Genomic DNA, 16,827 nt, shown 5'->3' on the forward strand with positions numbered 1-16,827 from the left:
TCACTCAAAAACCAACTGCTGTGGAGAAGATACACTGTTTTACTGGCATTGCACCTTCAAGCTCTTGTCGAGAAGCTGACTGGTTATCAATCACTTCACCCTTAACACTCAGAAAACCGGGCGAGTTGGCCTTGCGGTTAGGAGCGTGCAGCTGTGAGCTTGCATCCGGGAGATAGTGGGTTCGAACCCCACTGTCGGCAGCCCTGAAGATGGTTTTCTGTGGTTTCCCATGTTCACACCAGGCAAATGCTGGGGCTGTTCCTTAATTAAGGCCACGGTTGCTTCCTTCCCATTCCTAGGCCTTTCCTATCCCATCGTCGCCATAAGACCTATCTGTGTCGGTGCGATGTAAAACAAATAGAAAAAAACACCCAGAAAAAGTTCCTTTCATACTACTAAGCCCTCGGAAGAAACTTCAAATCAAACAAGTTGTTGTTATACTGCCTGCAAGAGGGAGAGATAGAAAGAGGGTGGTGGTCCGGTGACTTGAATACCTCCCAGTCACACTCCTGAACAAACAGTCTGAATTTCACCTTCTCTGATCAGTGAGGAAATTCAAAGAGGTCAACACATCGGTTCAGATGAAGAAGTGAAATCGGTCGTGAGGAGAGGGTTATGCTCCCAGGGAACAACTTGGTGTCACGATGAAAGACTTTGTTTATATGAAGAAAATTACATAAAACCTGCAGGCATTTTGTGCATTTGTGCTTTTCCTATTCATTAAATATTTTTTTTAGAGAGGAGTTACTTTTTGATCAACCCTTACATATGAAACTTCATAGTTTTTCATAAAACTGTTAGTAATGAAAGAACATTTAAGGCTAATTAATAACATGATGCATTAGATTTATAAGTTAGTTTTATAATTTTTATATTGTGAGCGACTGTTTACAGTAAGCCTCATTAATAAAAAATTTCAATAAAAATCACTGAAAAAACTAGCGTGAGTCTTTAAGGAAGATATAAACCATTATTAACAATGTCACTTTGTTAAATACATTTTTGTAAAAAGAATGTAATGGATATATCCTCCTTCAGACTTGCTAATGGTTTAAAAAAATTATCTTTTATAACGATACAAAATAGTGATTTACATAGAAATGAAAAGGTCAACACAGGATAAGGTGCAATGGAGAGCTGCATCAAAACAACAATAATTTAATTCATTGTGATGTGATGTGTGGCCTAGAGTATTAGTGATTTTAAAAGTGTAGTTATTTGCAGTGATATTTCAATAAGATGAATATTTCAACACAATAGAATACGTAAAGAACTGAAAGAATTAGTATGTAAAGGAAATATGTGGTTATTCGTTGCATCCATTAGTTAAATTATCATCATCATAAATAAGCAACTTTTAAAATCATAACATATGTTCTGAAAATAGAGAAATTCGCCAATGAATTTGAATGAGAAACCCTTAGTCAGAAAAGAGCTGTGATGAAAGGACAGCAGCAAGCATTAGCCAAAACATGCAAAGCTTATTATTAACAGTAAGATCAGAAAATTACTCAAAAGAAGTTCAGTGCACATACAACATGGGTTAGGAAAGATATTTCACATGAGTTAAGTGTCTCTCATCAGAAAAATATTTTATCTCAGTCTTCTACTGCCCTATTCTAATGTTAATATGCCCACAGGAGATATTCCTTCTGTATTTCTCCTGTAAGAAGGCTTTCCCTCCAGCATGTTACAAATGGAAGAGTCTCTAAGTTATCCTCTTTTTCAGTACAAAAATGTCCACCTGTGTTAGATGGGACATTGTCTAGACATGTTTTGGCTTATCTAAACGCTATCTTCAGAAACAGACTAAACAATGGGAAAATTGTGTAGAATTAAAAGGACAACAGGAATATGAGACTTACATGGTCGTACCTTTGGAGAGGACAGCCACCTAATGAGTGAGTAGTTTGAATCCATATCCTTTTATTTCACACGATGTTTAATTTTCCTGTTTTTCCCCATTGGATATTACATGTACTCGTAATCCCCTTATTGATGATTTCACTACTTTGGGAGCAGCACAACTGCGAAAACCTCAGATATCTAGCTGCTCCATTGGAAGACAGATTTTCCATTCTTAAAAAGACTAAAAGAGTTTTTACTTTAACGAGAGGAGTTTAGACAAGAGGACTTTTTACCTCAACATCAACATGAGTTTTTAATATCTTAATCATGATAATTGTCCTTTTAATTCCACACAATTTTCTCAGTGTTTTATTTCTTGGTGTATATATGTAACATTTTAAGCTTTCTATGGAAGATGGCTTCTAGATAAGCCAAAACATGCCCCATGTAACACAGGTGGACATGTTTGTTTTGAAAGGAGGATAACATCGAGACTTTTATATTTGTAAAGTTTCCCTCCAGCTCCTACAGGACTATGATAAGCAGTACACACATGCAAATTCACTCCTCTTTTCCCAGAATCATTAGTCAAGTCTAATTTGGGATGTAATTTCTTTCTTGTGAGGAGAAAGTCCTCACTCATGATTACTTTTTTCTCTTTTTCTACCACTGTACTCTTTCTCCTTGGATGAAAGGAGCTAGTATGTGTGTGCCAAGGAATATTACATTGTTCTAGTCTTCAGAATATTACATGTAGCAGCTGATAAATTACGTTTCCAGACAATATTATATGTGCTGCAGACAGGCCAACGAACACTGCAGATGCCTGGAAACCAGGTGTCAGTACAGCTGCAGCTAGGTCACATTCATGACTGCTTTACAGGTATCTTACTAAATATTTCCACACCTATTCTACTGTACAACAGTCTCTCAAGCAATTTGCACACTATTCTTAGAGGAGCAATAATGTTTGTAACTTTAGGGTCTGTTGTTGCAGTTGCCTGGTGTGTGCATTTCATTCCACATGTCAGGGAATCAAGCCTGTTTGCAGAATATTGGTAAAAATTTGGGCTTGTTTTCAACAATACAAGAGGAATTCTGGGTATATAACATCAAATCCTGCAGTTTTACCTAGTTTTACATCTTGTAGAGCATTTGAAATGTCTTCAGCAGTAAATGATGATTTACCGATGGAAGAATCACAATCAGCAACTTCATATTCACTTTCTCCATATGAACACTGCAGAGAGATTTGGAATTCAACCCACGCATTTTGCACACAATCTAGTGATATGACATCTCCTACCCTGTTGGCCAACATTCTGATAGTGGATATTTCTTCCGCCTATGGGACTCATAAGAGTGTCAGACTATAATGACTTAATGATCATGGCCATCAGGAGGGATAGGCAAAGAGATGAGACATCTAAATGACAGAGAAAGTGATGGTTACAGAACAGTCACAATCAGACGTATCTTTATAAAAGAAAAAAGGACTACAACATTCCTCAATGTCTTTTTTCTTGCATGTGATGAATTTCATGTCTTTTTTCTGTTGAATGTTGATCGAGTAGTTAGTGTCAATGAGCGATATGGAATGCATCTTAACACAGAAAACGAAAATGATCGTCATAAGTAAGATCACATTACAAGTTATGAATCTCATTGTAAAACTGTATTGGATTTCAGAATAAGAAGTTATTATATTAATAAAACCACCTTTCCAATATACAATAGTCCTTTATATTTAGGATAAAACCATTTAATTACAAGTAGGACATGTTTCGCTCAATCTTAGTGAGCATCATCAGCTATAGATAACATAATCCATGGTGGGTCAGGGCCCTGATCCTGGTATATGTAACAAAAAAAACGTCTAATATACATTGATAAAATATGAATTTTAACAATTTAAAAATAATCAATATTATATTATGTCTATTAAAACAAATATTGATCATTAAAATTGCTTAAAATGTAAGTGGAATGAATGACATGAAATGTTAGTATAGTACGTAGTGATTAAATGTTCGTATAAATCAATGACCATAATAATCTTCGCTCAATTGCATTAGACTGTTTATGATTAAAAACAGTTATTCACATAAGGGTTCTTTCTTTATTCGTGTCGGAAGTATCAATTTTACTTATAGATATTTAACAAAAAGCAACAAGATATCTACATTCCTACTATACAAATATACAAGTCTATTATACAATCACAGATAGAGCAACAATATTCGAGAGCTAGATGATGCTTGCCCAATATTGGGCGACGTCAATAGCGTTGGGGGAGGCTGCAATCAAGTCTTTCATAGTGCACATTGAAGGACATAAAAGGACATAAGGGTGAGCTCTTGTAATGAACTATGATGTTGTTTTTTAAAATAAACATAACGAGGAAGGCTAAAATCACATATATTGGTTGAAAAACGAACTGCACTGATGATAAAACACCGCCTGGATCGGCGTAAATAACCTTATGGGACTTCCTCGTGTTGTGTTTCAAACATTATTATATTTTGTGTAGTAGTGATAATATTGGGCTTCAAATGGAGAACTACTGATCTCCTAGGTGAAATAATATAAATCGGGTGTATCCCGTGTATTGATTTTAAAAATTAATTTTAAAATTCGTATTTTATCAATGTATATTAGATGTTTTTTGTTGTTATATATACCAGGATCAGGGCCCTGACCCACCATGGATTATGTTATCTATAGCTGATGATACTCACTAAGATTGAGCGAAACATGTCCTACTTGTAATTAAATGGTTTTATCCTAAATATAAAGGACTATTGTGTATTGGAAAGGTGGTTTTATTAATATAATAATTTCTTATAAGTAAGATCTGTGACAAGTATAGTCCAATCTATGTCAGTGGGAAACAACTACTAAGAGTACAGAGGACAGATTATTTAGACTGTTCACTAATACCAAGAAATGAAAATCCAAATTAAGAAAGCACAGGCTGCATTCTATCGGATGAAGAAAGCATTATGTAATCTGAACTTATAAGTTCATCTTAGAACCCGAGTCCTTAAGCATTACGTCTTCTCCACTTTGTATTATGGTGCAGAGGCTTGGACAATCACAGTTGTAATAATTAAACAATTAAATGCCTTTGAGCTCTGGTGTTATTGTCGAACGCTCAGAACATCTTGGTAGTATCACATAACAAACAATGGGGTTATGCAGCACATGAGAAAACAATTAGAAATAACAAAGACCATCAAAGAAAGGAAGACATCATACTTTGGCCACATTCTTTATAATGAGAAATACTGCCTCCGACAATTCGTACTTCAAGGAAACGTAAAAGGAAGAAGAGGCTGTGGTCGACGACACATTTCCTGGTTGGAAAACCTCTGCCAACGGTCCAATTCATTATCATCTAGCTTATTTAGGGCAGCTGTTTGTGGGGAGGCCTGAACCAGATTGACCGCCAATGTCCATTGAGGATATGGCACTTCCAGAAGAAGATGTGACAGCAATGATGTTAATTTTTAGTCCTAATAGGAAACTACACATCACTGAATCCCAAGAGAACAAGAAAACAAAGGACTGCACCACACATTCAGGCAGGAAAGTGAAGAGTGGGAGCCTGTCTAAGGACCTCATGACTCCAACCCAACAAGTGCTTGTGAGTGTACCACACGATGTACGATGACTGACTAATAACACTTTATACAATTTACTTTCAAAGCATTATTGTATAAAATAACTATTTGAGTATTTTTTACCATATTTGCCTGATATTAAGTTGACTTTCAGGGAAAACGAGTGGAAATATAACGGGACTCCAAATGGCTAACTGTACAGTCAGCATTGTGATCCTCTTGCTCTATCCTAGGTCTCATGAACACATGGACCAACTCCACGGGACTGTTGTCAGACCTTCCCACAGTGTCCCCAATAATTTGATATATTTTCAGTATACATGCAGGCCAAGATGAAAACTTTCACCCATTCAAACTGCAGGGCACAACTCCCACCCAATTCTGAGAAAATTAAATTTGAATACTTCGCAAATGCTTCACATGATCAACCCTACATGTTCCCAAAATGTGATGTTTAGCGCAAGAAGCTCCACTTCACAAGCTCGTACTTCATGGATCCAATCTCTTGTGGGTTTGTTTTAATGTTCAGTTTGTATACTGTATAACAACCACATAAAAGATATGCACAGTAATATGTTTTTAACATTATTAGTTGATTAATATATACGTATTATCAACTGCTTCTCGGTGAGAAATTGGATGTTATGTATTGAAAATATGAGTACTTCATTGTCTCAAAAACTATGTAGGTATAGTTATGACTGATGATTATGAATTTGGGTGAAGGATCGTATGCTGATCTTATGAAGCACTCTGAAAATATTCAAATTCCTTTTCCTCAGAACTGAGAGGAAGTTGTGCCTTGCAATTTGAACTGATGGAAGAGCTCACCATGACGTGCACATATACTGAAAATGGATCAAATCACTAGAGATGTGATGGCAAGGTGGCAAGGTCTCCTTGTAAGCTTTAATAGACTTAGGAAAATAAACAATTAAGAGATAACTGAAGAACATCAAAAATATTAGAAATATAGCAGACAGTAAGTTCCCTTCTTGAAGTAAGAGGAGGATTCTATTATTAAAATAATCTCCAGAATTTTCAGTTCTATCAAGTGTTACAGCACATTAAAAAGATAAATATTTTTACAACAGCACAACATAACAATACAAAAGCCTGAAAATCCTGAAGCTAATTTACTAACTGGCAGAGAAGGGGTGTCAGATTAAGGGCAACATGTTCCAAAGGACTAATTCTGGTTTAAGAAAAAAGCTGGCTCTAATGACCATTTTGTCCTTAGGCCCTAAAATGTAATTAATATACACTGAGTGGCCAAAAGTCATGGGAAGACACTGAATGTGATGTTAATAAAAAGTTGCTCCTCCGTGAACCCTCAAAATGGCAGCAATACGGCGAGGCATCGTCTCTACAAGGTGTTGGAATCATTCAGGAGGGATCTGGACGCACGCATCTTGCATTGCTACCCACAATTGGTCTTCTGTAGTTTGTGCGGGGTTCATGAAACGTACACCAGCATCAACATGGCACATTGTCCTGTTGAAACATGGTATCTCCATCAGGGTACTCTAGGGCCAGAAAGAGATGCAGATGCTCTGAAAGAATGTCCACATAACGTGCACCTGTCAGCGAACCCTGCAGCCGGACAATGGGGCCTAATTACGACCCTGAGAACGCTGCCCAGACCAGAACTGAGCCACCTCCCGTCCGGACACAAACTTGTTGACATGCAGAATCCATAGCTTCATGGGGTATACGGCACATTCTCACGCACCCATCAGCTCGATACAACTGGAACCAGGATTCATCAGATCATACCAAACGCGGCCACTGTTCCATGGTCCATTGCCGATGTTTGCAGGGCCATGCATGTCGTCGAGCTCTGTGTTGAAGTGTCAGCAAAGGGACACGAGTTGGTCGTTGGCTGGTGAAGCCTATGCGGTGCAGTTGCCTCCTTACAGTCCTGGTAGAAATGGATTCCTGACTCCCAACATTCAACTGGGCGGTGATCTGACTCACAGCAGCCCGTCGACCACCCAGTATGGTTCTGCGGAGGCGATATGATGTCCGTTCGTTAAACATCTGTGGTCTTCCCGTGCGGCGGTTTATGCAGGTGGTAACATTCTCTCTGTGATATTGAAGATCCATCCTCGACACTGTTGACCTCTGAAACCTTAATCACGTGTAATGTCCGCAATGGTATGACCCATACGCTGATTATCATCCCACATTCAAAGTCGGTTAACTCACGATATGCTGCCATCTTCATGACAATGGTATCCGTGACAGACTGCTCAGCTACATCGCAGCTAGCCGCAATGCTCAGGGATCATACACGGCACATTTTCGAATGGAACACCCTTTCTCATGACTTTTGACCACTCAGTGTATATTTTACTGTTTCCATATGAGACATCCGCATGCCAGAAAGGGTTCTACAACATTGAGCTACTCAATAATTAATAATGATTCTCTCCCGTCTTGATCGTCAAGGAAGAATAAAGTGGAGAGGGGGAGTGGGGTGCTTTCAACACCTTCTTCTTTGAATACGATTATTTAATTCAAGAACTAAAAGAGTTACAAAATTCTTGTTTGTGGTCTGAACCTTTGCCATTATGAGCGGACCAAACACACCCACTGGTAAACTGCAAGTTACTGCAGCTGATTTACCAGTTAGTAAGGACATTAAGAAATAGGTATTTTTTATGTTCGTAATACTTCAATAATTTGAGACTTAATTGAAATGATTAAAAAATTCATGACCTGATAAAATAAGTTACAAAAAAGTCTCAAGATATAAAAGGCGTTTTTCAGTTCTCTGCATATTACTGTATATGATGATAATTATACAAGGGCTGATCAAAACATTATACAAAACATTTTTCTTTGTGAAAAACTATTTCAGTTTGGATGTCCAAAGATGGCTACAGACAGTAAAGGCTTTAACAGGTGTTCCGTTGGCAGAGTGACCAGTAACCAGTGAGCTAAGATGGTGCACATGCTAGTATCGTCCATATGCGAGGAGCAGTGAGGTGTAGTGCTGTTTTTTGTGGGCAAGTGGAAAAACAAAGTGTGAAATTAACAGGGAAATGTTCTAAGTGCATGGTGCAGATTGTCTGGATTGCAGCAACATGCTCATATATGTGCCTGCAAAATGGGCAATTCTGAGCATCACTGATTTGGCCAACAGGGATGTCCTTCCTCCTCAAGACAGTTTAAGCTGTTTGATGGCAGAGTGGTCTATATAGGATGATGTTCATCCTCCAGTTAGCAGCGATCCAAAAGATCCTTGCATGTGCTCAGTTAGACTAACACCCTCACATCACCACAGCATTTGCATCTCTGTGGCGTGCATTTGCTGTTCAAGTTTCTTCTGCCTTGCCCAGCATTCGGAGCAACATGTGGGCACAAAAATTCAGAACTATGGCTCCGAGGTACTCGATCATCCACCATACAGTCCAGACCTTGCACTATCTGACTTTCAACTCTTCAGACCACTGAAGAAATCCCTATTCGTTAACGGCTTGGTTCATGTGAAGATGTAAAATTGATCGTGCATAGGTGGAACTGAGTTCTACAAACGAGGCATTTTCAACTTGGCATCATAATGGAAAAAATGTCTCCAGGACTCGACTCATATGTTAAAAGGTGGGTAAAACTTTTAGTTTCTTTCCGTGCACATTTCTATTTTTCCTACACATTAAATAGTTGGATAAAAAATGTAATTACTTTTTGATCTCCCATTGTATGAAAGTGCTTACAGATTTTGTACAAAAGAGTATAATAAGAGTACACTGTAATTCTAAACGAGTCATAATTTTTGTAAAATGACAAGGCTCATGTGATCCTTTCCTTCTCCATCCACCATTCAACAACTGAGGTTAAATTTAAAATGGAACACACTGCCACCACACTGATATACATAATACTAGAGCTAGAAGGTATAACATACAAAATACCATCACCTCACATTGCCACAACACCACCAACAAAACCAAGAGAATTATAAGACATATTAAGTAACACCAGTACATGTAATCACTGAAATCAGGTGTGAAATTATTGTACATCTGATGAAATAAGACAACAATTTCACTTGAAATGTGAGAATTTTGTCTCATTAATACAAGTGTGTAAACTTACAAATCTGGCAGCAATGATGTGTAACTAAACCACATTTGACACTTTGCAGTGTTCAAACAAAGGGTTAGGTTAATATCTTTAACTAAATTCTCAAAATCACAAGGACCTGAAAATAGCCTGAAATTTCTTCCACCTAAAAAATTGAAACTAGACAATGTGTGGTGATAATATAATTCAATGAAGAGTATACCGAGCACCTTTGTACTACAAGCAAAGTGCACTCAAAAGCTGCATGGTGCAGTTAAATAAACAGACAGATCAGCCAGCCTGGAACAAAAATCCATAATGAAAGTATGGCATTTTCCACAGTCATTACACTGGACTCTGAGATATGTACACACTAACTCCTTGATCAAAGATAGTGTGCGCAAATGAGACATGTACACACTAACTCCTTGATCAAAGACACTGTGCACAAATGAGACGTGTACACACTAACTCCTTGATCAAAGACACTGTGCACAAATGAGATATGTACACACTAACTCCTTGATCAAAGATAGTGTGCACAAATGAGACATGTACACACTAACTCCTTGATCAAAGATAGTGTGCACAAATGAGACATGTACACACTAACTCCTTGATCAAAGATAGTGTGCACAAATGAGATATGTACACACTAACTCCTTGATCAAAGACAGTGTGCACAAATGAGACATGTACACACTAACTCCTTGATCAAATACAGTGTGCACAAATGAGACATGTACACACTAACTCCTTGATCAAAGACAGTATGCACAAATGAGACATGTACACACTAACTCCTTGATCAAAGACAGTGGACGCAAATAAATGAAGACTGCAAACTGCCCAATGGACTCATGTTTGGTTCCAAGTTAAATATTGCAGTTGTACCAGACTGGCATAGCTGACAGTAACATGCAACATAGAGATGATTAGTAACCTGAGCGCAAGGCCGGTGGGAGGCATGGTGGCCGCAGAGCCAGTTCGCCTGCAGATGAGGAAACACCCAATGCAGTTAATTAACATGCTACAGACCCTTTACAGGAACCACAATATATCATGTTAAGAATTTGGGTCATAAAATGAAAGACAGAACTCAGAAGATGAAGTAAGTAGTCTACTTCAGCCAGAAAGAAAATCTTTCTCCTGGATTCAATTGCAGAGTGGAGGGTGTTCAGTGGGAAACACAATCCATGAGGTGTGGGCAGTGGGGGTGAGCATTAAGTGACCAACCTCCCACAAAGTTTGTTTGGCATGACAAAATTTCACAATTACTAAAGGGGCCCATAGACGTGCAATATTATTGCGCAATATCGGGGTTTGTGCAATAAAATTGATAGTGTGTATTTAATATTGAAGGGTTGTGCAATATATTGTATGAAATCAAGAAAGTTTGAAATATATTGCGCAAATTGCAATATACTGTGCTGTGTGTTAGCAATATTGTGCAATATCCCGTCCTCCCGCCAGTTGGTATCAACAAGCGTTGGAGAAGGTATCATGATGGCAGGCAAAAAGGAGGAGTAAAAGTTTATTTTCGAGTTTATCAAAGTGTACCATGGCCTTCCAGCTCTGTGGGACGTTAAGAGCAAAGCGAGGAGTTCATCATACAATTCACCATTCATGTGCAGAAAGTTTTGAAAATCATTTGGTTCCCATTTTCTCAGTTCATTGAGTAAATTTTCATGAGTACTTTTCTCTGTCTAGAAACCACTGTTTGGCCCTTGTGCTTTTTTTCCATTTCTGCTTCTTTTTGGCACTTACGCCCACGGCGATCAAAACGCAGCAAAGATCAGTGTCACTCAATATAATCACCAAATAAAATACCGGCATGGACTGACTATATATTGCAACGCATATTGTACGTCTATATCCGCTTTGCACAATATATTGCACAACTATCAATATTATCTCCACACGATTCTATTTATTGCATAAACTCGATTTTTGTGCAATAATATTGTACGTCTATAGGCAGCTAACAATATATTGCGCAATAATATTGCACGTCTATGGGCCCCTTAAGGTTTATACATGGGATCTGTGAAGTATGGCAGCGTATGAAAGTGGGAACTTGACAGCACAAACTCTCTTTACTTTTGTCCAGCTAGTCTCAAGAAGGAAACAGACAAGTAAAGATAGCTCTGAAAATAGCACATATTGTTTTGTGCAGTACTCATACCAAAACTCTGGGGTGATGCACCAACTTCTCTTGAGTTACCATTATTTGAAAACATCAGTATGCACATTTTTATGTTTAGTATGAAACTTTTTTCATTTAGACCAACATCCAAATCTCTATCAACAATGTGTCATGTTTCTTCTCCCACTTGATTCCTTAGTGGACCAGCCATCTATGATACTACCTGCACAGAATTCTCGCTGCCACTTCACAGATTCTGTGTAGAAATAAAGCACCAGGGAAAGGAACTCATGATAGTGAAGTGTGAGAAGACACAAGGACAATTCTCTCAAGTACGCCAGTGTCCAACAGTTAAGCATAAGTTACGAGTAATCAGGGCAACAGGAAATAGACAGTAAATCGCACGATATATGCACCTACCAACCTTACGTGTTAGCTCTCTATAGGAAAGGAGTGTTCCCTGCTTTCACTAGTGACGTAACCGCAAGGCAAATACGGCCAGTACCTGTGCCCATATTCCTTCAGTCGTGTTTGCCCTGTAGTGTGCGGAGTGTAGCCTTGTGATGAAAGTGACAACATAATGGCACAACGACACCATTTGGACCCCGTTTTGCAGGGTAAAATTCTCGGCCGCCTGGAAGCAGGCCAGACACAGACCAAAGTCGTCGTATCCTTGAATGTGCCACAAAGTGTCATTTCCAGGCTTTGGAGACGATTTCGAGACACAGGAGATGTTGGTCGTAGGCCAGTACCACGCTGACCAAGGGTAACCACCCCACAGCAGGACCAATATCTGGCCTTAACCGCCCGACAAAATCGGAGTGCACCTGCAAGACAATTGTCAGCGGAGCTTGCAGCCGGCTCAGGGGTTGCCATTTCCCGGCAAACTGTGTACCGGAGGCTAAGAACAGCAGGGCTGTTTGCCCAACGTCCAGCGGTGTGCGTCCCACTCACTCCAGCAGAGCCTGTTTACTGAGGAAGAACTAGGGCTTTACAACAACGGCTGCAAGACTGTCCTGCAAGAGCTAATGACAAAACAAGAAGAAATCTGGATTGACTTCTACGCCACCGATGCCGTGATATTTCAGGACTGGATGCCACCAAATTATGAGCTGCATCATGTGATTACCAGATATGGATTTCACCACCTGTTATGTGGTTAATATTTCACCAACCACGACCACATTACGTTTGTGAACTCTGTGGGGATATTGGGTGGAAGATACCACCTACGAGGAGGGTTTGAAAAGTTCTCGGAATCGCCGCTAGATGTCAGTGCTAGAGCAACGAGGTTCCCGCGCAATAATCACACATCCTTTGTGAGTGAACATGTGGCGCATCAGTGCTCTAGCTGCAGGAGTGTGGTAGTGACGACTCTTTGTTGTTGTTCCCGCGTAGTGATTTGTGACAATGGAAAAAAACTGAGATTCGAGCAGTGATTAAATACTTTGTGAAGAAAGGTATGAAAGCAAACGAAATTCATGCTGACTTTCAGAACACACTGGGGGACTCTGCTCCTTCACTTTCAACTGCTGCCAAGTGGACCAGCGAATTTAAATTTGGTCGGGAGAGCTTGGATGATGATCCGCGTAGTGGACGGCCAAAAAGTGTTACGAACCCAGAATTTATCGCAAAAGTGCATAAAATGGTCATGGAGGATTGTCGACTGAAAGTGCGGGAAATTGCTGAAGCTGTAGGGATGTCTTCTGAATGGGTATATTATATTTTAACCGAAAAATTGGGTATGAAAAAATTATCCGCAAGATGGGTGCCGCCGCTCTTGACATTGGATAATAAACACACCAGATTGGAAATGTCCGAACAAAGTCTGGCCCATTTTCAGTGCAATCAACAAGATTTTTTGCGCCGGTTTGCGACTACAGATGAAACTTGGGTCCACTACTATACCCCAGAGACAAAACAACAGTCAAAGCAGTGGAAACATGCTGATTCACCACCACCAAAGAAAGCAAAGGTAGTGCGTTCGGCCGGAAAGGTCATGGCCTCAGTTTTTTGGGATGCAAAAGGCATTCTGCTGATAGATTATCTTCCTACTGGCCAAATAATTACGGGGCAATACTATGCAAACCTCCTAGACCAACTACAGTAAAGGATACGCGAAACAAGGCCTGGTTTGGCAAGGAAAAAGGTCATCTTTCATCAGGACAACGCTCCGCCGCACACAAGTGTTATTGCCATGGCAAAACTTCATGTACAGGGATACGAATTGTTGCCACATCCACCTTATTCACCTGATTTGGCACCATCAGACTTTCATCTATTCCCCAAGCTGTAAATTTTCCTCGGTGGACGGAGATTTTCTACAAGGGAAGAACTGACAGCCGAATTGAGAGGTATTTTGCAGGCCTGGAGGAATCTCATTTTCGAGATGGGATCAAGGCATTGGAACATCGCTGGACCAAATGCATTAGTCTACAGGGAGACTATGTTGAAAAATAAAAGCAGTTCCACCGAGGTAAGATACTTAATTCTAGTACATTCCGAGAACTTTTCAAACCACCTACGTAATGTATTCTAAAGAGAGACACGATTCCCTGACAAGTTTTTGCACCACACAGTGATAATGATCAAGAGTTAACAATTTTATGTTTTAGTTAACAAAATATAAAATCATTAAACTACAAAGTGTAGTAAGTACCTGCGAAGTTCCTCTTGACTCTGTGCTAATGCCTGAGCTACTCTCTCCAGTCGTATGGATCTTGCTGTAAGTGGACTAGCTGCCCCACTGCTGTCTCCGCCGGTGGTCACCGAATGAAGTTCTTCCTTGGAGAGTTCTGAACTCAACGGAGCAAGCTGGAGCTGTAAGAAAATAACAATCAACATGTTTCAAATGAAATACTTCAATTTCAAAACAATTCCGTCATCATTTTAGTTTAACTTACTGCCTGATCCTTAATGTCTACATGAAACAATCAGTACCATTATGTAAGGACTTGTTCTATGCTCTCCTATTTCAACAGTATGATCAAATCACCTGGAACTTTACTCGGACAAGAACATCCAAACAATCTGACTTTTCAATATCTTGTTTTCTACAGTTAGAGCAGTCATGCAATAAAATAACAGGTCATTGAGCTTTAATCCACGTTACATTACATCACAACTAGGTGTCTAGTATAGTTCCCTTGATATTTTTACATGGGTAATTGAGGGTGCACTCGTCCTATGATTGGGAAACAGGTGAGGAATATTTTGTTACTACATGTTACAGGATGTATTGCTGAGCTGCAAGAAAGGTAAAACTTAATGATCAGTCACAATCTATGTCATAATACAGGGTGACCCAAAAGTCTGTTTGACCAGGTAATACTTCACGGAATATTGGAGGTAAAGAGGTAATAATTGACACACATGATTGGCATGCCATGGGGTTTTATTGACACCAAAATAAAATACACAAAATGACTAACAGGTGGTGCTTCATACGATAATAATTTGCATAACAATCAAGGTTTAGCAAAGACGATGTTCTTTATAACAAGTGCTCAACATGTCAGCCGCCATTCATCAACAATACCTGTAGTCTGGGGACAATGTTGTGAACAGCACTGTGCAGCATTTCTGTAGCTGGTGAGAAATTGACATTGGATGTTATCTTTTAGCATCCCTAACGTGTACTATCAAATAGCATTGAATAGGTTGACCCTTCTCTATCCTTTTACAGTGATCAGTTGTCAATATGGACCATAATAAAACACATAACTTTTGATCCCTAATGAGGTCAGATGATCACCGCAGACTTGCGACTTCAGGTAAACCCACAACCAATAATCACACGGATTAAGGTCAGGGAACCGGGAAGGCAAAGCACGACATCCTGCGATTTGCGGGTGCATCTGACACCCTCTCACATGACAGCTCCTTTTATACCGTATACGGGTCTCATGTGGCATCGCTGATGTGTTACTGTCCAGCGCCATCTGTTGGCCTATTTGTGCACTCATTGTTGGTGTCAATAAAACCCAATGTTATATCGAGCATGTACCTGACGTGTTGCTGTCCAGCGCCATCTGTTGGCCTGTTTGTGCACTCGTCGTTGGTGTCAATAAAACCCCATGTCATTACATGTTATAATTCTCACGTTAGGTCCGTATTGAAATGTACGTAAATACAAAGTATGTTACAAGTGTTTATTTATATATCCACCTATTCAATACAAAGAGATCTTTTTAGAAATTAAATATTATTATAAAATGTTAAGGGACATGTTTTGCCCATATTTTGTATGTTTAGACTGACACCTATAATGATATCCTCTTTTTATGGCTTGTAAGAGCAATCAGGATCCTGATTTTTCACCATACAGGTTTGAATTTGAGGCTGATGATGCCCTTAATATGGGCGAAACATGTCCCTTAACATTTTATAATAATATTTAATTTCTAAAAAGATCTCTTTGTATTGAATAGGTGGATATATAAATAAACACTTGTAACATACTTTGTATTTACCCCATGTCATGTCGAGCATGTACCTTTTTTTGATAAGGAGGATTTTATAAATACTTTTATTTGTAAAGTGACAACCGTCAATACAGAATGAGATTTATAACTTGCAAGAGCATGTATCTGACATGTTGCTGTCCACTGCCATCTGTTGACCTGTTTGTTCACTCGTTGATGGTGTCAATAAGATCCATCTAAACAATTCAGGTAAACGAAAGATAGCAAATATTGTTCTAGATTTTATTAATCTTAAGATATGTACTGTAAAACAGGCAACTCCCTTGAGTTATAATACTGATCAGGAAAACTAGTAGAAAGAGCCAGCTGTACTTCAAGCTAGCTCAGTCAACTAGAAAAAGAAACTCAGGATAGTAAGGAATTTCAAGTTACCCAATTGCAACAGTCAAGTTTTAGGGAGGAAGGGGGTCTGAGATTGCTCTTGGTAAACTGTCAAAGTGTAGTAAATAAACAATTAAAATTCGGTACATTGATGAATCTTATGAGACTGATGTGGTGATAGGAGTGGAATCGTGGTTGAAAGAAGGGGTGGGTAATAGAGAAGTATTTCCAGAAGGGTACACAGTCTATCGTAGAGACCGAGGAGATAAAAAGGGAGGGGGGGTGTTTATTCTGGTGAAGGAAACTTACTGTTCACATGAATGGTTTACCGATGAAA

General features: G+C 39.1%; 1 protein-coding gene across 1 annotated transcript in view; it reads right to left on the minus strand.

The window, feature by feature from the left end:
* Nucleotides 1-16,827, minus strand: part of Liprin-alpha (PTPRF interacting protein alpha) — a 256,453-nt gene that overhangs the window by 43,591 nt on the left and 196,035 nt on the right. The window contains exon 17 of the mRNA XM_068226883.1: nucleotides 14,345-14,505. Coding sequence (XP_068082984.1) covers nucleotides 14,345-14,505 — 161 coding nt within the window. The remainder of the gene's footprint in view (nucleotides 1-14,344; nucleotides 14,506-16,827) is intronic.

Source organism: Anabrus simplex, chromosome 3 (genome assembly GCF_040414725.1).
Source record: "Anabrus simplex isolate iqAnaSimp1 chromosome 3, ASM4041472v1, whole genome shotgun sequence".
Classification (NCBI taxonomy): domain Eukaryota; kingdom Metazoa; phylum Arthropoda; class Insecta; order Orthoptera; family Tettigoniidae; genus Anabrus; species Anabrus simplex.